The 24,454-nt window shown below is 41.3% G+C and overlaps 1 protein-coding gene across 3 annotated transcripts in view; it reads right to left on the bottom strand.

Annotated features, from left to right (window-relative positions):
- LOC115144802 (ATP-binding cassette sub-family C member 8-like) overlaps positions 1-15,470 on the bottom strand; it is a 165,653-nt gene extending 150,183 nt beyond the window's left edge. For all 3 annotated transcript variants that reach the window (XM_065002992.1, XM_065002993.1, XM_065002994.1), the window contains exons 1-2: positions 14,625-15,470; positions 851-992 (exon numbers count right to left, since the gene is read on the bottom strand). In XM_065002992.1, coding sequence (XP_064859064.1) covers positions 851-992; positions 14,625-14,772 — 290 coding nt within the window. In that variant the 5' untranslated portion in view covers positions 14,773-15,470. The remainder of the gene's footprint in view (positions 1-850; positions 993-14,624) is intronic.
- Positions 15,471-24,454: the final 8,984 nt, after the last annotated feature.

Here is a 24,454-nt window from a genome sequence, read left to right as displayed (position 1 = left end):
GTCTATCACAGTGCCATCCTTTTTGTCACCAAGTCCCATATACTACCCACCATTGCGACCTGTACACTCTCGTTGGCTGGCCCTCGGTTCATACTCATTGCCAAACCCATTGGCTCCATGTCATCTACAAGACCCTGCTAGGTAAAGTCCCCCCTTATCTCAGCTCGCTGGTCACCATAGCATCACCCACCTGTAGCTCGCGCTCCAGCAGGTATATCTCTCTGGTCACCCCCAAAACCAATTCTTTCTTTGGCCGCCTCTCCTTCCAGTTCTCTGCTGCCAATGACTGGAACGAACTAAAAACATCTCTGAAACTGGAAACACTTATCTCCCTCACTAGCTTTAAGCACCAGCTGTCAGCTCACAGATTACTGCACCTGTATACAGCCCACCTATAATTTAGCCCAAACAACTACCTCTTTCCCTACTGTATTTATTTTATTTTATTTATTTATTTTTGCTCCTTTGCACCCCATTGTTTTTATTTCTACTTTGCACATTCTTCCACTGCAAATCTACCATTCCAGTGTTTTACTTGCTATATTGTATTTACTTTGCCACCATGGCCTTTTTTTTTGCCTTTACCTCCCTTATCTCACTTCATTTGCTCACACCGTATATAGACTTGTTTCTACTGTATTATTGACTGTATGTTTGTTTTACTCCATATGTAACTCTGTGTCGTTGTTTGTGTCGAACTGCTTTGCTTTATCTTGGCCAGGTCGCAATTGTAAATGAGAACAGGTTCTCAACTTGCCTACCTGGTTAAATAAAGGTGAAATAAAAATCAAATAAATAAATAAAGGGTTGAGAACCACTGCAGCAGTGGATTAGGGGGATATGGACTCACCCATCGGAAACAATTCCCTCAGCAATCTCACAGACCAGGACAAAGAGGAGGATGAAGGTGAGGAGCCAGCGCAGGTTGTGACCAGGGAAGTGCAGCCAGGTGCTGTGGTGGATGTGCACCTTGGAGCTCTGGCTGCCCCAGCCTTACAGCACACAGCAAACACAACAACAACACAGGAAACAGGAAGTTAACCTTAGAGAACAGTGTGATGTCTGTCTGATCTCAACAACAACAACACAGGAAACAGGAAGTTAACCTCAGAGAACAGTGTGACGCTTGTCTAACATAGCTTCACTCCCTTCTTTATCTGATCTGAGGACAGACAGCAGTGCTTAGTTTGAGCCGGATCTTGCCGGAACAGGGGAACACCTCAATTTTGGAATGCTTCGTTGCGAAACCCATTTGGCAAGTTTCAGTACCTCTCTTGGTATGAAAATGTATTTTTGTAAAAATTATAATAAAATCAGAGTTAATTCAAGTAATTCTCCTGCCCCCTAAAACATATCATGTGAAAACCTGCCCGATATTATAATAATTGATTCATGCTGGGCTGGTCCAGGTTTATGGTTTGCTCAAACCTGTAGCCTGTATAGACCAATGCGTGGCCATTGCTGTGTTGAGAGTGAAATGCGTGCCTGTATCTCTTACAGAACTCCCTTTCTATGATCCCTCTCCCTCTCTCTGCTCTGATAAACATGAGCCTGCAACTCTCATCTGTCCAGCATTGCACTTACATTCCAATCAAATGTCGTTTGTCACATGCACCGACTACAAGAGATGTAGACCTTAACGTGAAATGCTTACAACTATAACATCTTCCGTCAAGATAGAACTGCCAAAGGGGGAGGAGTTGCAGTCTTCTGCAGAGATAGCCTGCAAAGTAATGTCATTACTTTCCAGGTCCATACCCAAACAGTTCGAACTACTAATTTTGAAAATTACTCTCTCCAGAAATAAGTCTCTCACTGTTGCCGCCTGCTACCGACCCCCCTCAGCTCCCAGCTGTGCCATGGACACCATTTGTGAATTGATCGCCCCCCCATCTAGCTTCAGAGTTTGTTCTGTTAGGTGACCTAAACTGGGATATGCTTAACACCCCGGCAGTCCTACAATCTAAGCTAGATGCCCTCATCTCACACAAATCATCAAGGAACCCACCAGGTACAACCCTAACTCTGTAAACAAGGGCACCCTCATAGACGTCATCCTGACCAACTGGCCCTCCAAATACACCTCCGCTGTCTTCAACCAGGATCTCAGCGATCACTGCCTCATTGCCTGTATCCGCTACGGAGCCGCAGTCAAACGACCACCCCTCATCACTGTCAAACACTCCCTAAAACACTTCTGTGAGCAGGCCTTCCTAATCGACCTGGCCCGGGTATCCTGGAAGGACATTGACCTCATCCCGTCAGTTGAGGATGCCTGGTCATTCTTTAAAAGTAACTTCCTCTCCATTTTAGATAAGCATGCTCCGTTCAAAAAGTGCAGAACCAAGAACAGATACAGCCCTTGGTTCACTCCAGACCTGACTGCCCTCGACCAGCACGAAAACATCCTGTGGCGGACTGCAATAGCATCGAACAGTCCCCGTGATATGCAACTGTTCAGGGAAGTCAGGAACCAATACACGCAGTCAGTCAGGAAAGCTAAGGCCAGCTTCTTCAGGCAGAAGTTTGCATCCTGTAGCTCCAACTCCAAAAAGTTCTGGGACACTGTGAAGTCCATGGAGAACAAGAGCACCTCCTCCCAGCTGCCCACTGCACTGAGGCTAGGTAACACGGTCACCACCGATAAATCCATGATTATCGAAAACTTCAATAAGCATTTCTCAACGGCTGGCCATGCCTTCTGCCTGGCTACTCCAACCTCGGCCAACAGCTCCGTCCCCCCGCAGCTCCTCGCCCAAGCCTCTCCAGGTTCTCCTTTACCCAAATCCAGATAGCAGATGTTCTGAAAGAGCTCCAAAACCTGGACCCGTACAAATCAGCTGGGCTTGACAATCTGGACCCTCTATTTCTGAAACTATCCGCCGCCATTGTCGCAACCCCTATTACCAGCCTGTTCAACCTCTCTTTCATATCGTCCGAGATCCCCAAGGATTGGAAAGCTGCCGCAGTCATCCCCCTCTTCAAAGGGGGAGACACCCTGGACCCAAACTGTTACAGACCTATATCCATCCTGCCCTGCCTATCTAAGGTCTTCGAAAGCCAAGTCAACAAACAGGTCACTGACCATCTCGAATTCCACCGTACCTTCTCCGCTGTGCAATCTGGTTTCCGAGCCGGTCACGGGTGCACCTCAGCCACACTCAAGGTACTAAACGATATCATAACCGCCATCGATAAAAGACAGTACTGTGCAGCCGTCTTCATCGACCTTGCCAAGGCCTTCGACTCTGTCAATCACCATATTCTTATCGGCAGACTCAGTAGCCTCGGTTTTTCGGATGACTGCCTTGCCTGGTTCACCAATTACTTTGCAGACAGAGTTCAGTGTGTCAAATCGGAGGGCATGCTGTCTGGTCCTCTGGCAGTCTCTATGGGGGTGCCACAGGGTTAAATTCTCGGGCCGACTCTTTTCTCTGTATATATCAATGATGTTGCTCTTGCTGCGGGCGATTCCCTGATCCACCTCTACGCAGACGACACCATTCTATATACTTTCGGCCCGTCATTGGACACTGTGCTATCTAACCTCCAAACGAGCTTCAATGCCATACAACACTCCTTCCGTGGCCTCCAACTGCTCTTAAACGCTAGTAAAACCAAATGCATGCTTTTCAACCGATCGCTGCCTGCACCCGCATGCCCGACTAGCATCACCACCCTGGATGGTTCCGACCTTGAATATGTGGACATCTATAAGTACCTAGGTGTCTGGCTAGACTGCAAACTCTCCTTCCAGACTCATATCAAACATCTCCAATCGAAAATCAAATCAAGAGTCGGCTTTCTATTCCGCAACAAAGCCTCCTTCACTCACGCCGCCAAGCTTACCCTAGTAAAACTGACTATCCTACCGATCCTCGACTTCGGCGATGTCATCTACAAAATGGCTTCCAACACTCTACTCAGCAAACTGGATGCAGTCTATCACAGTGCCATCCGTTTTGTCACTAAAGCACCTTATACCACCCACCACTGCGACTTGTATGCTCTAGTCGGCTGGCCCTCGCTACATATTCGTCGCCAGACCCACTGGCTCCAGGTCATCTACAAGTCCATGCTAGGTAAAGCTCCGCCTTATCTCAGTTCACTGGTCACGATGGCAACACCCATCCGTAGCACGCGCTCCAGCAGGTGTATCTCACTGATCATCCCTAAAGCCAACACCTCATTCGGCCGCCTTTCGTTCCAGTACTCTGCTGCCTGTGACTGGAACGAATTGCAAAAATCGCTGAAGTTGGAGACTTTTATCTCCCTCACCAACTTCAAACATCAGCTATCTGAGCAGCTAACCGATCGCTGCAGCTGTACATAGTCTATTGGTAAATAGCCCACCCATTTTCACCTACCTCATCCCCATACTGTTTTTATTTATTTACTCTTCTGCTCTTTTGCACACCAATATCTCTACCTGTACATGACCATCTGATCATTTATCACTCCAGTGTTAATCTGCAAAATTGTAATTATTCGCCTACCTCATGCCTTTTGCACACATTGTATATAGACTCCCCCCCCTTTTTTTCTCTACTGTGTTATTGACTTGTTAATTGTTTACTCCATGTGTAACTCTGTGTTGTCTGTTCACACTGCTATGTTTTATCTTGGCCAGGTCGCAGTTGCAAATGAGAACTTGTTCTCAACTAGCCTACCTGGTTAAATAAAGGTGAAATAAATAAAAAAAATTAAAAACTTACAAGCCCTTAACCAACAATGCAGAAAATATTTACTAAATAAACTATAGTAAAAAATGTAATTAAAAGTAACACAATAAAATGACAATAACAAACAAGGGGGGTCAATGTAAATAGTCTGGCCATTTGATTTGTTGTTCAGCAGTCTTATGGCTAAAGCTGTAAAGGAGCCTTTTGGACCTAGACTTGGCGCTCTGGTACTGCTTGCCGTGCGGTAGCAGAGAGAACAGTCTATGACTTGGATGACTGGAGTCTTTGACAATTTTTCGGGCCCTAAAGCTTAAAGCTGTAGATTCAATTCTGCTAACTCCCAGTCCAACCTTGAAAAGCTTAACAATTAAGTTGTCCCTGTGAGTTATAGGAGTAGGACAAGATGAAAGGTCATAGGAGCAGGACAAGATAAAAGGTCATAGGAGTAGGACAAGATGAAAAATCGTAGGAGTAGGACAAGATAAAAGGTCTTAGGATCAGGGCAAGATGAAAGGTCATAGGAGCAGGACAAGATGAAAGGTCGTAGAAGTAGGACAAGATAAAAGGTCGTAGAAGTAGGACAAGAGTAAAGGTCATCCGAGGGGAGTCAGTGGCATCCGGCCAAGTCTGTGAAGGTCTTCACTGTGAGGTGGGTCACCAAGCTAATCTCCCCTTAACAGTAACCTTGTCTGTAGCCTCCGGTGCCTGCAGCTAGGCCTGTCTAGACAGAAAGAGAACAAACTACCTTGCCTGAGACTTCCTGTGAGCTCCTAAAAGCTATTATAAAGTAAACTCGCACACCTTATGTTCTGCTATATGCATATTTTTTTATCTTCAGTAAAGGGACAGTGTAGTCAAAAACGAGCAAACTTCTTGCTTGAGGAATTGCATTTTACTAAGAAGCTATTTTTGTTTCTTTTAGACCATTTATTTATTTAAAATAATCACAGTAATGCATTTAACTGTTACCCAGAAATCAGTTGATATTGAGATAAAAATGTCTGTAACGGCTGTCTTGGGTAGAAGAAGGAGAGGACCAAAGCACAGCGTGGTTAGGGTTCATCTTTTTAATAAACAACTGAACACTTCAAAAGTACAAAACAACAAAGTGACAACTGAAACAGTTCTGTCTGGTGCAGACACACAAAGACTGAAAATAACCACCCACAAAACACAAAGGAAAACAGGCTACCTAAATATGGTTCTCAATCAGGGACAACGATAGACAGTTGCCTCTGATTGAGAACCATATCAGGCCAAACACAGAAATATAAAATATAGAAAAACTAACATAGACTGCCCACCCCAACTCACGCCCTGACCATACTAAATAAAGACCAAACAAAGGAATAAAGGTCAGAACGTGACCATGGCTGCACATCAAGATGTTTCCGACATTTAATGGATCTTATTTACCAATGTTTCTGTCAAACTACCATTAACGTAGAAAGACTATAGAAACGTAGACGTAGAAAGACTATAGATCACCAGTGTGCTGGAATTTTCTTTTCATTACAGTCAGCTCCTAAACGCTAACATCTAGGATTTTAGCTCAATGGACTAATGTGGTCTTGAGCCAGGCAGTAGCAGCCAGTTAGACATGTGGGCAAAAACTGTTAGAACCAACATTGTTTACAGGTAATTTCAACCCCCCAAAATCTATGTGATGACCTTGAATCAACATGGAAAAATGAATTGGATTTGCAAAAAGTCATCAACGTAGGGGCATTTTGTCTTTTTTTCACCCAACTTTTAACCTAAATTCAATGACATGGTGAAATATTTTGCTGATTTCATGTTGAATTCACATTAGTTGACAAATCAAACAAATGTAAATCAGACTACACGTCTGTGCCCAGTGGGTTCATGCTTTTAATAAAGGACACGAATAGCTTATTTTGCTGTGCTTGTGGGTTATCAAAGACACGTGGTACTGACAAAATGCTCATTAAAATGAAATAATAATCAAAGTGTCATGGGTTTTATTATCAATGCATCCAACTGCTGCCTCAAACAACATCTCCCTGCCAATTACATTATGCTAATGCTGGCTGCCACTTTCCCAGTCAGGAGGGGAGTTAATCACTCACAGCAATGCTGGAACGCACACAAACACATAGACATACACGCGGATGCCCGCGCCCGCGCACGCCGCACGCACCCGTGCACGGGGCACTCACGCACAGATACACAGTGACACCTGCTCTGGTGAATATACTATAGTATATAATACTACAGTATTTACTATATAATTCTGTAGTAAAATGTAGTATACTATACTACACACTGTAGTATCCCTCGATCACGTGTAGTACCTATTATAGAATATTTTTGTATACTGTAGAATACTATAGTAAATACTACAGTATTATCCACAAAAAAACACTGTAGTAAATACTACAGACATTCTCCTGCAGGTTTTCTCAAGGAGAAAGTCCCCCACCTCTATCTCTGTCACGTTCTGACCTTTATTTCCTTTGTTTTTGTATTTATTTAGTATGGTCAGGGTGTGAGTTGGGGTGGGCAGTCTATGTTTGTTGGGGTGGGCAGTCTATGTTTGTTTTTCTATGATTTGGGGATTTGTATGTTTCAGCCTAGTATGGTTCTCGATCAGAGGCAGGTGTCATTAGTTGTCTCTGATTGAGAATCATACTTAGGTAGCCTGGGTTTCACTGTTTGTTTGTGGGTGATTGTCTATGTTAGTTGCTTGTGTCAGCACAGGTCTCATTTATAGCTTCACGGTCGTTTATTGTTTTTGTATAGTTTGCATTCAGTGTTCAGTGCTTTCTTTTATTAAATCTTCATCATGGACACATACCACGCCGCATTTTGGTCCTCCGATCCTTCTCGCCTCTCCTCTTCAGATGAAGAGGAGGACGACCGTGACAATCTCAAAGATAGAAAAACAACAAAACTTTAGTAAATACTACAGTCTGAGAAAACAGTAACTATTAAAGTATACCACAGTCCCCCAAAATACTATAGTATACCATACTACAGTCTGCAAAAATAGTACAATATACTACAGTCCACAAAAATACTACACTATACTACAGTCTGCAAAAACACTACAGTAATTAATATAGTACATACTACTTTTTCAATACTACAGTATACTGCAGTAAATACTACAGTATTCACAGTAGTGTTTTTGTGGACTTCAGTCCCTAAAAATAATACAGTGAATACTACAGTAAAGTCTGCAAAAACACTGCAGTGAATACTACAGTATTCCTCCCATAGTATACACTATGGTATTTTTTAATGTGAGTGTAACTGAATCACTGTGAACATTGGAGAGGGGGATAGGAGTCGGGAGTCTCTTAAAATCTTAAAACAATATTACATATATGTGCCACATTAACAGATAAATTAATTGAATGCTGGAGAAGGAAGGAGGAAACCGAGAGAGAGAGAGACCCAGCCAAATCATGAGAAAACAAAAAGACTTGACACATTGGAAAGAATTTACAAAACAAAAATTGCAAACTAGAATGCTATTTGGCCCTAAACAGAGAGTACACAGTGGCAGAATATCTGACCACTGTGACTGACCCAAAATGAAGGAAATCTTTGACTATGTACAGACTCAGCAAGCATAGCCTTGCTATTGACAAAGGGAGCCCAAGGCAAACCGGACTCTCAAGAGAAGACAAGCTATGTGCACAAATCCAATTTTGATAAGCTCCCATATCTATTGGGTGAAATACCACAGTGTGCAATCACAGCAGCAAGACTTGTGATCTGTTGCCACAAGAAAAGGGCAACCAGTGAAGAATAAACACCATTGTAAATACAACCCATATGTATGTTTATTTATTTTCCCTTTTGCTCTGTAACTATTTGCACATCATTACAACACTGTATATATAGATAATATGTCATTTGAAATGTCTTTATTATTTTTGAACTTTTGTGACTGTTTACTTTAAATGTTTTATTGTTCATTTCACTTGTGTTTATTATACATTTCACTTGCTTTGACAATGTAAACATATGTTCCCCATGTCAATAAAGCCCCTTAAACTGAATTGAACTGAGAGGGAGAGAAGGAGAGAGACAGAGAGCGAGTCAGAGAGAAACAGAGATCAGTTTGCTCCATAGCCGTTCACCTCCAAGGTGGTCCTTGTGAGTTTATGAGTTTAACCTATAACCATTAGCATCAGTTTACACAGTAGTTCTCTCTCCTTCTCTATTGCTGTCTTCCTGTGTTTTTTTGTCTCTCTCTTTTATCTCATCTACATTCTGAGCTAATTAGTTAATACCAGTCCTTGTTAGTTTCAGGGTAAATCTTGTATGGCATGCACATCTTTTTCCCAGAGCCCAGAGTGGTTCACTGTAAGGGAATAGGGTTCCTTTTCAGTTGTAATGGCCTCCCTCCAACAGTGTGACAGGGACATAGTGAACTGGTCAGTCACACGCCGATGACACATAGCCAGGCACATTAGTGTCCTTTTAACAGCTGTCACAGGGACAAAACACAGGTCACGCAATGGTAATGACACTGGAGGAATGCCTTAGCACATTGTAATAACTTTAACAACAGGGACAGGGGCACAGTGAACATGTCATACATTGATGACACGGAGGTGACCATCCGGTTACACAGTGATTATGACACCAGTGGAAAAGGGGGAGGGTAACCAGGCAAAAGAGGACGGGAGGCGATCAGGGATGTGTAACCAAACCCCGACAGTAGAAGAGGGTTCCTGCTGGTTGGGCTTGTTGCTTCCCACAAGGGACTTCACCGAGTGCCAGGTTTCCGTTACAATGTTAAGGGTTTTATCATAGGGGACACACAGTGTACTATGCATACTGTACAGTGGAATGTATATTCCTATGCTAAATGAATAAATGCATAGTTAAATGTAAAAAGTGAAACATACGGAAGAGGCTCAGTAATAATTGATGATCTTTTTAAGGAGTAAGGCTCAGTAATAATTTATTATCTTATGGAGTAAGGCTCAGTATTAATTTATTATCTTAGGGAGTAAGGCTCAGTAATAATTTATTATCTTAGCGAGTAAGGCTCAGTATTAATTGATGATCTTATTAATGAGTAAGGCTCAGTAATAATTTATTATCTTAGGGAGTAAGGCTCAGTAATAATTGATGATCTTAGGGAGTAAGGCTCAGTATTAATTGATGATCTTATTATGGAGTAAGGCTCAGTAATAATTGATGATCTTATTATGGAGTAAGGCTCAGTAATAATTTATTATCTTAGGGAGTAAGGCTCAGTAATAATTTATTATCTTAGGGAGTAAGGCTCAGTAATAATTGATGATCTTATTATGGAGTAAGGCTCAGTAATAATTGATGATCTTATTAATGAGTAAGGCTCAGTAATAATTTATTATCTTAGGGAGTAAGGCTCAGTAATAATTTATTATCTTAGGGAGTAAGGCTCAGTAATAATTTATTATCTTAGGGAGTAAGGCTCAGTAATAATTGATGATCTTATTATGGAGTAAGGCTCAGTAATAATTTATTATCTTAGGGAGTAAGGCTCAGTAATAATTGATGATCTTAGGGAGTAAGGCTCAGTAATAATTTATTATCTTAGGGAGTAAGGCTCAGTAATAATTTATTATCTTAGGGAGTAAGGCTCAGTAATAATTTATTATCTTAGGGAGTAAGGCTCAGTAATAATTTATTATCTTATGGAGTAAGGCTCAGTAATAATTGATGATCTTAGGGAGTAAGGCTCAGTAATAATTTATTATCTTAGGAGTAAGGCTCAGTAATAATTTATGATCTTATGGAGTAAGGCTCAGTAATAATTTATTATCTTATGGAGTAAGGCTCAGTAATAATTTATTATCTTAGGGAGTAAGGCTCAGTAATAATTTATTATCTTAGGGAGTAAGGCTCAGTAATAATTTATTATCTTAGGGAGTAAGGCTCAGTAATAATTTATTATCTTATGGAGTAAGGCTCAGTAATAATTGATGATCTTATTATGGAGTAAGGCTCAGTAATAATTGATGATCTTATTATGGAGTAAGGCTCAGTAATAATTTATTATCTTAGGGAGTAAGGCTCAGTAATAATTGATGATCTTATTATGGAGTAAGGCTCAGTAATAATTTATTATCTTAGGGAGTAAGGCTCAGTAATAATTTATTATCTTAGGGAGTAAGGCTCAGTAATAATTGATGATCTTAGGGAGTAAGGCTCAGTAATAATTTATTATCTTAGGGAGTAAGGCTCAGTAATAATTGATGATCTTAGGGAGTAAGGCTCAGTAATAATTTATTATCTTAGGGAGTAAGGCTCAGTAATAATTGATGATCTTAGGGAGTAAGGCTCAGTAATAATTGATGATCTTATTATGGAGTAAGGCTCAGTAATAATTGATGATCTTAGGGAGTAAGGCTCAGTAATAATTGATGATCTTATTATGGAGTAAGGCTCAGTAATAATTGATGATCTTATTATGGAGTAAGGCTCAGTAATAATTGATGATCTTATTATGGAGTAAGGCTCAGTAATAATTGATGATCTTAGGGAGTAAGGTTCAGTAATAATTGATGATCTTAGGGAGTAAGGTTCAGTAATAATTGATGATCTTAGGGAGTAAGGCTCAGTAATAATTGATGATCTTATTATGGAGTAAGGCTCAGTAATAATTGATGATCTTATTATGGAGTAAGGCTCAGTAATAATTGATGATCTTATTATGGAGTAAGGCTCAGTAATAATTGATGATCTTATTAATGATCTTAGGGAGTAAGGCTCAGTAATAATTGATGATCTTAGGGAGTAAGGCTCAGTAATAATTGATGATCTTAGGGAGTAAGGCTCAGTAATAATTGATGATCTTATTAATGAGTAAGGCTCAGTAATAATTGATGATCTTAGGGAGTAAGGCTCAGTAATAATTGATGATCTTAGGGAGTAAGGTTCAGTAATAATTGATGATCTTAGGGAGTAAGGCTCAGTAATAATTTATTATCTTAGGGAGTAAGGCTCGATAATATTTTCATCCTCCTGATCATCACCACCAGTGATTAAAGTACATTTTTTGCAACAAAAAAAACTGAAATATTACATTTACATAATTACTCAGTACTTTGTTGAAGCACCTTTGGCAAAGATTACAGCCTTGAGTCTTCTTGGCATTTGGGGAGTTTTTCCCATTCTTCTCTGCAGATCCTCTCAAGCTCTGTCAGGTTGGATGGGGAGACTCGCTGCACAGCTATTTTAAGGTCTCTCCAGAGATGTTCGATCGGGTTCAAGTCCGGGCTCTGGCTGGGCCACTCAAGAACATTCAGTGACTTGGCCCGAAGCCATTCCTGCGTTGTCATGTCTGGTTTTCTGAGGTCCTGAGCAGGTTTTCATCAAGTATCGCTCTGTACTTTGTTACATTAAACTTTTCCTCAATCCTGACTAGTCTTCCAGTCGCTGAAAAACATCCCCACAGAATGATGCTACCACCACCATGCTTCACCATGGTGATGGTGCCAGATTTCTTCCAGATGTGATGCTTGACATTCAGGCCAAAGAGTTAAATCTTGGTTTGATCCTTTAGGTGCCTTTTGGCAAACTCCAATCGGGCTGTCATGTGCCTTTTACTGAGGAGTGGCTCACGTCTGGCCACTCCTCAGCACTGGTGGAGAGCTGCAGAGATTGTTGTCCTTCTGGAAGTTTCTGCCATCTCCACAGAGGAACTCTGGAGCTTTTTCAGAGTGAGCATTGGGTTCTTGGTCACCTCCCTGACCAAGACCAGCTCTAGGAAGAGTCTTGGTGGTTCCAGACTTCTTCCATTTAAAAATGATGGTGGCCACTGTGTTCTTGGGGACATTCAATGCTGCATATATTTTTGGTAGCCTTCCCCAGGGTACCAGAATTGTGTCTCAGCTCTCTACAGACAATTCCTTCAATCTCATGGCTTGGTTTTTGCTTTGACATGCACTTTCAACTGTGGGAGCTTATATAGACAGGTGTGTGCCTTTCCCAATCATGTCCAATCAATTGAATTTACCACAGGTGGACTACAATCAAGTTGTAAAAACATCGGAAGGATGATCAATGGAAACCGGATGCACCTGAGCTCAATTTCGCAACCACATTGCACATTGCCCTAACCCCTAACCCATCTGGACAAGAGGAATACCTATGTGAGAATGCTGTTCATCGACTACAGCTCAGCATTTAACACCATAGTACCCTCCAAACTCGTCACCAAGCTCAAGACCCTGGGTCTCGACCCCGCCCTGTGCAACTGGGTACTGGACTTCCTGACGGGCCGCCCACAACATCTCCACCCCGCTGATCCTCAACACTGGGGCCCCACAAGGGTGCGTTCTGAGCCCTCTCCTGTACTCCCTGTTCACCCACGACTGCGTGGTCATGCACGCCTACAACTCAATCATCAAGTTTGCGGACGACACTACAGTGGTATGCTTGATTACCAACAACAATGAGACGGCCTACAGGGAGGAGGTGAGGGCCCTCGGAGTGTGGTGTCAGGAAAATAACCTCACACTCAACGTCAATAAAACAAAGGAGATGATTGTGGACTTCAGGAAACAGCAGAGGGAGCACCCCCCTATCCACATCGACGGGACAGTAGTGGAGAGGGTAGTAAGTTTTAAGTTCATCGGTGTACACATTACGGACAAACTGAATTGGTCCACCTACACAGACAGCGTCGTGAAGAAGGCGCAGCAGCGCCTCTTCAACCTCAGGAGGCTGAGGAAATTTGGCTTGTCACCAAAAGCACTCACAAACTTCGACAGATGCACAATCGAGAGCATCCTGTCGGGCTGTATCACCGCCTGGTACGGCAACTGCTCCGCCCACAACCGTAAGGCTTCTGTACCATCACTCATTCATATATCTTTATCTACATATTCTTTATCCCTTTACACTTGTGTGTATAAGGTAGTAGTTTTGGAATTGTTAGGTTAGATTACTCATTGGTTATTACTGCATTGTCGGAACTAGAAGCACAAGCATTTCGCTACACTCGCATTAACATCTGCTAACCATGTGTATGTGACAAATACATACTGAATAAAAATTCTAAAAACCTGTTTTCACTTTGTCGTTATGGGGTATTGTGTGTAGATTGATGAGGAAAACATTTGATTTAATCCATTTTAGAACAAGGCTGTAATGTCACAACATGTGGAAATAGGGAAGAAGTTTTAATACTTTCCAAACGTACTGTACATAATGTTTTTATCCACTACACCTAGACATTTGTATGTCTTTATGTCAGGATATTACAATATTATTCACAAGTCTCCATTACCACATGTTCTTACATAAGCATTTACAAAAAGCTCAGAACTGGCAGTGGCCAAACTCAAACTTTAAGTTACATAACCATGTAGCAGTTAAACTTGTACAATACTTCCAGTCTGAACAAAAATAACAAATAAAAAGCTTTACCACCCATGACTGTATTTGTTAGTGACCGAGAAATGGTTGTTGAATTTGTTCATTTTCAGTCCTTTGGACCAAGTGAGTTCTTATTGTAGGCTAATATTATCATTAATATGTAACTGTTTAAGACCATACATTACAAATATCATAAGGCCTTCCTTTGATGTCAATCAATGTACATGCAAAAACACAGATATTAAAAACAATACTAAAAAGTCTAGCTGCAGTAGAGCATGCTGGGAAATATGATAACGATGGACGTGGTTTTGATGGGAAAGTTTTACTTTCCACAGAGTAAAACTGACACAATCACACTCTTACACTGGTTATTAACACCAACACTTGGATTATTTTACACCAGTGAGTGTTATTTTAACACTTACAGAGTTCATTTAACACCTGAATCAACACTAGAAATGTTATACTGAAAAATCAACACTAGGTAATATTGGCCAATTTGCTGTGTGTGTGTCTATACTTTTACGGTCATGTGATTGTTGTGTGTGTGATGGGGCCGGGGGGCTCTCACCTTGTGCGGACACTCACCAATGAAGAGGATGGGGAAAGTGATGAAGAGCAAGAAGATGTGCGGCACCACGTTGAGCGCGTCCAGGAAGCAGCCGTTGTTGAGGATGCCGCGGTCCACGTTGTATGCCAGCGAATTGTTCTCGTTTCCACAGAACGCCAAGGACATGGTGGAACCGTGACTCTACGGAGGAACCCGACACAGGAACAGGAGGAGGAAGAAGGGGAGGAAGAGGAGGAGAAAAACGAGGAAAAATGAGAGAGAGAGAATCTCTCAGAGCATGTTGTTCCTTTTTAGATGTATTTCCAGCAGCAGGTCTTGAGGTTAGAAGGTTAGAATGTGACCTCCTCTCTTTGTTCCTCTCGTCGCTCACATCCTCACTCCCAGATCCAGCGGGCAAGGAGGGAGATAGAGAGACGGGGGAAGAAGAAAGGAGGGAGATAGAGAGAGGTGGGAGCAGACAAAGAGCAGTCACAGTCCAGTTAGAGGGAGACAGCATCCCCCTCTCCGATCCTCTCCGGGTGTCTAAGAAGCAGCTATGTCAGCAGAGAGCTTGCTGGTAATGAATTCCTACATTCTGGTCTCCAAAACACATCCTTTACACCAGCGTCTGCCCGCCGGCCGGCTTTGTCTGCACGCTCTCTTATGCAAAACGCTGCACAGCTCTTCTGGAACACATAACACAGACAAAAGGACACAAAACACACACACTCACACACACAGACTAGAGCGGAGCCCTTCCTCGATGCATCTGCTATTCCTGTAAATAAGATTTCAGAGTCGACCTTGCAAGATGATACATAAGGCTGAATGTGAGATGGTTCGTCCCTAAAGAGCAGACGGCCTGCTAGAGGTGGCAAGGAGAGAGGGAGGGAGGGAGGGAGGGAGGGAGGGAGGGAGGGAGGGAGGGAGGGAGGGAGGGTGAGAGAAATAGAAAGGGGTGAACAAGACAGAGTAAAGAGAGAGAGGGGGGAAATCAAAGAAGAGGACGGGTGAGCATGAATGAAAAGAGGAGAGAAAAACACACACAGAGAGAGAGAGTGAAAGCTAGACAGAAGCAGAAGTACCAATGCTGACATCACAGAGACGAGAGGGACGTGAGAAGAATGTCGAAACATGCTAAATCTAAATCCCAAACAGAATGGATTTTCTAGGAATCACATTCCTCCATGTATTCCTTACATTTCTACACATTCAGCACATTAAGCCCAGAGGGCCAGAAAGAACACAGTGGGGGCAGAATAACTAGGTTGCACATACACACTAAACCACATAACACAGTGACAGGAAAAAGGAAAGGCATCCTGAAATGTTAAGTATGTTATGCTGTTCTTTTTTTTGTTGAGGATTATACTCTCTCTAGATCCCAAAGACATTCAGGTTGCTCACGAAGTTCATCAGCCCGAGCTACAGAATGCACAGAGTAGATTAACTCATCTTTATATAATAGTTGATTAGATCATCTGTGCAGTGGCCAGCTGAGGTGTTTAAGTTCAGAGGCGACTCCTGATTCCAGCGGGAGAGGCAGGGAGGAAGGGGCACGGAGTGAAGATGCACAGCTGGACGTCTAGACACGATACCTGATCCCTGCCTCGACACCCGAGCCTGGGGGAATGCCAAATCTGTAACTCTGCCCCTTCACTTCCTGTCCCGCACCAAAATACCTCCCCAAGTGGGAAGGCGTGGGAAACATAGGAATAAGTTGACATGAGGGACATACCCAGTAGCTTTCACAGACACAGAAGTTTTAAATATCCACAACATGACCAAAAGTATGTGAACACCTGCTCGTCAAACATCTTATTCCAAAATCATGGGCGTTAATATGGAGTTGGCCCCCCCTTCCTTTGCTGCTATAACAGCCTCAACTCTTCTGGGAAGGCTTTCCACTAGATGTTGGAACATTGCTGCGGGGACTTGCTTCCATTCAGCCACAAGAGTATTAGTGAGGTCGGGCACTGATGTTGGGCGATTTGGCCTGGCTTGCAGTCAGCGATCCAATTCATCCCGAAGGTGTTCATTGGGGTTGAGGTCAGGGCTCTGTGCAGGCCAGTTGAGTTCTTCCACACCGATCTCGACAAACCCTTTCTGTATGGACATCGCTTTGTGAACGGGGGCATTGTCCTGCTGAAACAGGAAAAGACCTTCCCCAAACTGGTGCCACAAAATTGGAAGCACAGAATCGTTGAGAATGTCATTGTATGCTGTAGCATTAAGATTTCCATTCACTGGAACTAAGGGGCCCGAACCATGAAAAACCTCAGACCATTATTCCTCCTTCACAAAACTTTACAGTTGGCACTATGTATTTGGGCAGGTAGTGTTCTCCTGGCATCCACAAAACCCAGATTCGTCCGTAGGACTGCCCGATGGTGAAGCGTGATTCATCACACTAGAGAACGCGGTTCCACTGCTCCAGAGTCCAATGGCGGGAATGGTGATTTTAGGCTTGCTCGGCCATGGAAACCCATTTCATGAAGCTCCCAACAAACACTTCTTGTACTGACATTGCTTCTAGAGGCAGTTTGGAAATCGGTAGTGAGTGTGGCAACCAAGAACAGACAATTTTCAATCGCTACGCTCTTCAGCACTCCACGGTTCCGTTCTGTGAGCTTGTGTGGCCTACCACTTCGCGGCTGAGCCGTTGTTGCTCCTAGCCGTTTCCACAACACAATAACAGCACTTACAGTTGACCGGGGCAGCTCTAGCAGGGAAGAAATTTGACAAACTGACTTGTTGGAAAGGTGTCGTCCTATGACGGTGCCACGTTGAAAGTCACTGAGTGCTTCAGGAAGGCCATTCTATTGTCAATGTTTGTCTATGGAGATTGCATGGCTGTGTGCTCAATTTGATACACCTGTCAGCAACGGGTATGGCTGAAATAGCCAAATCCACTCATGTGTCCACATAATTTTGTATGTGTAGTGTATATCATTTTGATTGACATGTGTAACAGACCTGGGTTGAAATAATATTTGAAATCTTTCAAAATGTTCTGCATTTGCTTTAGCCTGCCTGGATTGTCAGGTCTGCAGGGTTTTGCACTTTTCAGACTTTTCTATTGGTTCCATTGCAATCAAGCACAGATAAAGTATTTTACATTATTTCAAATAGTATTTCAACCCAGGTCTGATGTACAACAACCAACAATTCCTAACCTAGTTGTTTTTTTTTTCTCCTCTGTATTCACATACAGCTTCAGCTGTCCCTGTGGCTGTGTTACGCGTAATGTTTTTGTGTCCTGAATTTGAGATTCAGCTAGCAGAATTAAAAGGGGAGGGGCAAAACATAACACCGGCTCAGAGGAATGCTTTAATGTTCTCATGTGGAACTATTCAGAATGGAATTCGAAAGCTCTTGGAACCTTCAGCAAACGTACAGAAAATCACTGACCAGTGGCCAAAGAGACCACTGACTGACTGACTGACTGACTGACTGACTGACTGACTTTCCAAACCTTTCAGCTGCCCCAATTGTGCACTGGTATGTCTTATTGGTTTCATGTTATGGGCAGCCTTTCAGGAACAGAACTTAACCATTACAATTAATGGCCATGTGGATAGATAGATAGATAGATAGATAGATAGATAGATAGATAGATAGATAGATAGAGAGATAGAGAGAGAGAGAGAGAGAGAGAGAGAGAGAGAGAGAGAGAGAACCCACACCAGTGCATATGTCAGTAGTGCTCCAAATGATGTTCTTTGTTGACTGAGGGTCAGGGGTGAATGCTGGTCATGCATCATTTAGTGACATAGAGAGGCAGCATTCTATCTCTCACACAAACACACACACACATTTTGCCAGTTGCCACGAGGAAAGAAATAACACATAACAACACACGTGATGCAGTGTCGGATTACCAAATGGGAACGCAGAGCATGTGCCCCAGGGCAACCCACATTTAGGGGGGGGTATAATAATGCTGTAACGTATCAAATAATGGAAAAAGTGAAGGGGTCTGAATACTTTCTGAATGCATATGACTCTATTGGAGCACATCCAAGGAATCCTTGTATAACCTATAACTGTGTCCCAGCTGCCAGTGATAGGCTATTGTACCACTTGGATGATATTATTTAGTTGCCAGTGATAGGCTATTGTACCACTTGGATGATATTATTTAGTTGCCAGTGATAGGCTATTGTACCACTTGGATGATATTATTTAGTTGCCAGTGATAGGCTATTGTACCACTTGGATGATATGATTTAGCTGCCAGTGATAGGCTATTGTACCACTTGGATGATATTATTTAGTTGCCAGTGATAGGCTATTGTACCACTTGGATGATATTATTTAGTTGCCAGTGATAGGCTATTGTACCACTTGGATGATATTATTTAGCTGCCAGTGATAGGCTATTATACCACTTGGATGATATGATTTAGCTATTTGCCAGTGATAGGCTATTGTACCACTTGGATGATATTATTTAGTTGCCAGTGATAGGCTATTGTACCACTTGGATGATATTATTTAGTTGCCAGTGATAGGCTATTGTACCACTTGGATGATATGATTTAGCTGCCAGTGATAGGCTATTGTACCACTTGGATGATATGATTTAGCTGCCAGTGATAGGCTATTGTACCACTTGGATGATATTATTTAGTTGCCAGTGATAGGCTATTGTACCACTTGGATGATATGATTTAGCTGCCAGTGATAGGCTATTGTACCACTTGGATGATATTATTTAGTTGCCAGTGATAGGCTATTGTACCACTTGGATGATATTATTTAGTTGCCAGTGATAGGCTATTGTACCACTTGGATGATATTATTTAGCTGCCAGTGATAGGCTATTGTACCACTTGGATGATATTATTTAGTTGCCAGTGATAGGCTATTGTACCACTTGGATGATATTATTTAGTTGCCAGTGATAGGCTATTGTACCACTTGGATGATATTATTTAGCTGCCAGTGATAGGCTATTGTACCACTTGGATGATATTATTTAGTTGCCAGTGATAGGCTATTGTACCACTTGGATGATATTATTTAGTTGCCAGTGATAGGCTATTGTACCACTTGGATGATATGATTTAGCTGCCAGTGATAGGCTATTGTACCACTTGGATGATATTATTTAGTTGCCAGTGATAGGCTATTGTACCACTTGGATGATATTATTTAGTTGCCAGTGATAGGCTATTGTACCACTTGGATGATATTATTTAGCTGCCAGTGATAGGCTATTATACCACTTGGATGATATGATTTAGTTGCCAGTGATAGGCTATTGTACCACTTGGATGATATGATTTAGCTGCCAGTGATAGGCTATTGTACCACTTGGATGATATTATTTAGTTGCCAGTGATAGGCTATTGTACCACTTGGATGATATTATTTAGCTGCCAGTGATAGGCTATTGTACCACTTGGATGATATTATTTAGCTGCCAGTGATAGGCTATTATACCACTTGGATGATATGATTTAGTTGCCAGTGATAGGCTATTATACCACTTGGATGATATGATTTAGCTGCCAGTGATAGGCTATTGTACCAGCGATAGGCTATTATACTTGGATGATATGGATGATATGATTTAGCTGCCAGTGATAGGCTATTATACCACTTGGATGATATGATTTAGCTGCCAGTGATAGGCTATTGTACCACTTGGATGATATGATTTAGCTGCCAGTGATAGGCTATTGTACCACTTGGATGATATTATTTAGCTGCCAGTGATAGGCTATTGTACCACTTGGATGATATTATTTAGCTGCCGTCAGAAGATTCCCAATTTATCAGTGATATGTGGAGTAGACCTTTGTTAAATGTACCACTTGGATTATAGATGTGTATGGACCAGGCACTGGTCTCTAAGGTCAACTTTTTTTAAATCCTGAAATTATCACTGTAAATTACTATATAATCAACAGTAGCAGACTGTATAACTGAATACTGTAGATTACCATGAATTACATTGCATTGTGGGAAGAAATTCAATGGTCGAGAAAAATGTAATGTATTTGGCAGATTACTGTAAAAAATGCAGTTCACTTAATGTATTTGTGAATGTTCCAAAGAGAATGCCACACTAAAAGCACACGGACAACAAAACCCAAACACATCCTCTGAAGCAAGAGAGAAAACGATTTGGCAATTTATTATTATAAATAAAATATTTAATTCTTAGTGAATTGGTACTTGTTTTGTTATTTTATATGCATGGCTTTGTTTGTGGCCATGTGGTTTAATATGAAATAAATAAATAATTGTTCATTGTGAAACGTAAACCAAGCTCACACAAAATAGGAAGCTACACGTAAGCACGCCCCTTGTGGAAATGAGACAAATTGCAACATCACTGAGCCTGAATTCAAACAACTCTTCCCTTCTCCTTCTCCAACCCCTTACAATATATTACAGTACCAGTAATGGTACTGTCAAACAGTTTTAATTACAGTAATTTACTGTCAGCCAGTTACAAGTAAGTACAACTTCTAAACAATGGTAAAAGAAGATCACAGTAAGAGTACTGTGTACCATAACAATACTATTATTATTGGTATAGACAAAGATAACTAAAACAACATGTAAACTAATCCAATCATTTAGACTTTTTGCACCCGCTACTGAAATGGTTGTTCCAGTTGAAATGGTTTAGGTAGTCTCCACAATGTCCCTAACCCTGATAGTTATTCTGAATGCAGGTTGTGGGTGAATGAAAATTCAAAGTGTTGCAAATTCTAACACTGGCTGGATTCCAATACACATCACTTTGCAAGCCAGGATAATGTGATTTGAAAGTAGGGTGAAAAATACTGATAACTTTACCAGGTTTCCCAGGGAAAATGACAGGAAAGTCACCTTATGCTGGCTTGCAAAGTGGCTCATACATCTGCACATTGTTGTGGTCTGACACTCCCTGTACAATATATAGTTCCATTCTTGTGTATTCTATTTATTCCTCTTGTATTGCCATTTCATTTTTAACTCTGCATTGTTGCAAAGGGCTTGCAAGAAATCATTTCACGGTGAATTCTACACCAGTTGTATTCGGCGCATGTGACATTTGTTTTTTGGTTTGAGGCCTGATGTGGCCTGTAAACCATGAGTTTCAGGCCACTGTATTAGGGTAAACCTAGGCCACAAAATAAGGCCTTATGACATATGTAATACATTGTCATAAAGTGTTTAATTTTAATCATAACATTCAACTAAGAACTCACTTAGTGAAGGCCACAGGACTGAAAATAAAGAAATCAACAACACTAACAAATACAGTCATGGTTGATAATGCTACAATTTACTCGAAAGGCACTCTGGGAAATAAGTAAATGAGGCTTTACAGTAAGACTATTTGTAACCGTAAAACAACTACAGTAGCATTATTGGTACTGTAAATATATTACAGTAAGCACATTGGTATACCATAAAATATTATACTGTAAAAATAGTAACAGTATACCGTAAAATATGGTACGGTAACATACTGTTCCTTTTTTTTTTACCATAACTTACAGGTAACTGGCTGCCAGTAAGTTACTGTAAAAACAAGAGGATATTTTTTTTTTTGTGTAACGTGATGTGGTGAGAAAGAAAGAGTAAGATGATGTTGTCAATGATCTAAGGTCAGTTATGGCATTTTATTTTGGGAGAGAAAGTTGCTCTGAAAATGACAAAGGGATACCAGGAGCATGAGTGCCTGGCTCGGGCTTAATTTACCTAATGATACATCAAAAGGTCTTGAGATGCTTTTAGCAAGATGGTCACATTTTCCCATCATTTTCTGACTAAAACAACAAGTAGTAAACAACTAAATGATGAGCTTCTTTGAGAGTGAAAACATTGCTGGTGAGTAGTTTTGGACAAATATAGAAACGCCTAGGTTTCTCATTGGAGTTTTTATTTCACTATAAAACAAATACGGTGCACAATACTTCTGAAAGTACTTTTTTCACCTTTTGTTGTGTTACATCCTACATTTCAAATGGATTAAATGTTCACTTATTGGGTCACTGGCCTACACACAATGCCCCATAGTCAAAATGGAATTATGTATATATATATATATTTTTTAAACAAATTAATTACAATTGAAGAGCTGAAATGTCTTAAGTCAATAATTATTCAACCCCTTTGTTATGACAAGACTAAATAAATTCAGGAGTACAAATTTGCTTAACAAGTCACATAAGTTGCATGGACTCACTGTGTGCAATAACATTGTTTAACAAGATTTTTTTTATGACTACCTCATCCCCGTACCCCACATATAGAATTATCTGTAAGGTCCCTTAGTCGAGCAGTGAATTTCAAACACAGATTCAACCACAAAGACCAGGGAGGTTTTCCAATGCCTGGTAAAGAAGGGCACCTATTGGTAGATGGGTAAAAAAGTTATGAATTACACTTTGGATGGTGTATCAATACACCCAGTCACTACAAAGATACAGGCAGCCTTCCTAACTTAGTTGCCGGAGGTAGGAAACCGCTCAGGGATTTCACCATGAGGCCAATGGTGACTTTAAAACAGTTACAGAGTTTAATGGCTGTGTTAGGTGATAACTGAGGATGGGTCAACAACATTGTAGTTACCCCACTCCTCTCTTCCCTCCCTGTCTATAATGTATATATCTACCCAATACCCTCTATACCCCCTCTGTAGGACCTTAGTGACCTATCCTCTCGTTCTCCTTTCATTCAGTTCATTCAGTCAGTCAGTAACCGATCCATCGAAATGGAGCTAAGCACAGGCAAAATCCGAGAGGAAAACCTGGTTCAGTCTGCTTTAAACCAGACACTGGGACATTACTTCACATTTCAGCACTACAATAACATAACAACACACAAGGCCAAATCTACTGGAGTTGCTAACTGTACCAAGAAGACAGTGAATGTTCCTGAGTGGCCGAGTTAGAATGTTGACTTAAATCTTCTTGAAAATCCATGGCAACACCAGAAAATGGTTGTCTGGCAATTATTAACAGCCAGATTGACAGAGCTTGAATAATTGTGCGAAGAATAGTGGGCAAATGTTGCACAATCCAGGTGTGGAAAGACCTATAATCTCCGTAAAACTGTAATCTCTGCCAAATGTGCTTCTACAAAGTTTTGACTCAGGGGTATGAAAATGGTTGTAAATAAGACATTTCTGCATTTAATTTTCAATAAATTTGCAAACATTTCTAAAAACATGTTTTCACTTTGTCATTGTATGGTATTGTGTGTAGATGGGTGAGAAAAAATTTATTTAATCCATTTTGAATTCAGGCTGTAACACAACCAAACGTGGAATATAAATCAAGGGGTATGAATACTTTCTGAATGCACTGTAACTGTTTCGACCAATTCATTCAACAGCTGAGCCTTCGCCCACAGATCCAAAACACCTGTCGGTTTGGGTCATGAGATCCTAACGTTCCAAGAGCAACTGGACTTGACTCCACTGTAATTTTCAACATGTCTTCAGTCTCAGAGCGCAACAAAAAGCCCCTCTAGACAGATGATTTTCATTCAAAAGTAGGCTACGGGAGTTATTTTACAAACGGACAAAAAAATTGCAGATGTTGTGCATCCTCTTACCTTCTCCTCTTGTCTTGAATGAGTTTCCAAAAAAGAACATTAACAAAAAACACTGAAAGAAACAAACAAGAAATCACATCTGCAGAGACCAGAGTTTTTCCCTATTTGTTTTTAAACGAAGCTAGAGTCCATCACGTCCTCAAACAAAAGACAATTGGTTAACTGTCAGAAATGATGGATGGATTCCGTGACCATCTGGGGTTCTGTTCCTTTACCAGGAGCTGGCCACGGTACTGAAACCGCTTACCGTGGAGGAGGGAATGAGAGACACAATTTCTAGGCCACCTTTGTCTTGAGCATG

This window comes from Oncorhynchus nerka, linkage group LG17, assembly GCF_034236695.1.
Source record: "Oncorhynchus nerka isolate Pitt River linkage group LG17, Oner_Uvic_2.0, whole genome shotgun sequence".
In the NCBI taxonomy this organism is placed as follows: Eukaryota; Metazoa; Chordata; class Actinopteri; order Salmoniformes; family Salmonidae; genus Oncorhynchus; species Oncorhynchus nerka.
This window is presented reverse-complemented; position numbering and strand designations above follow the sequence as displayed.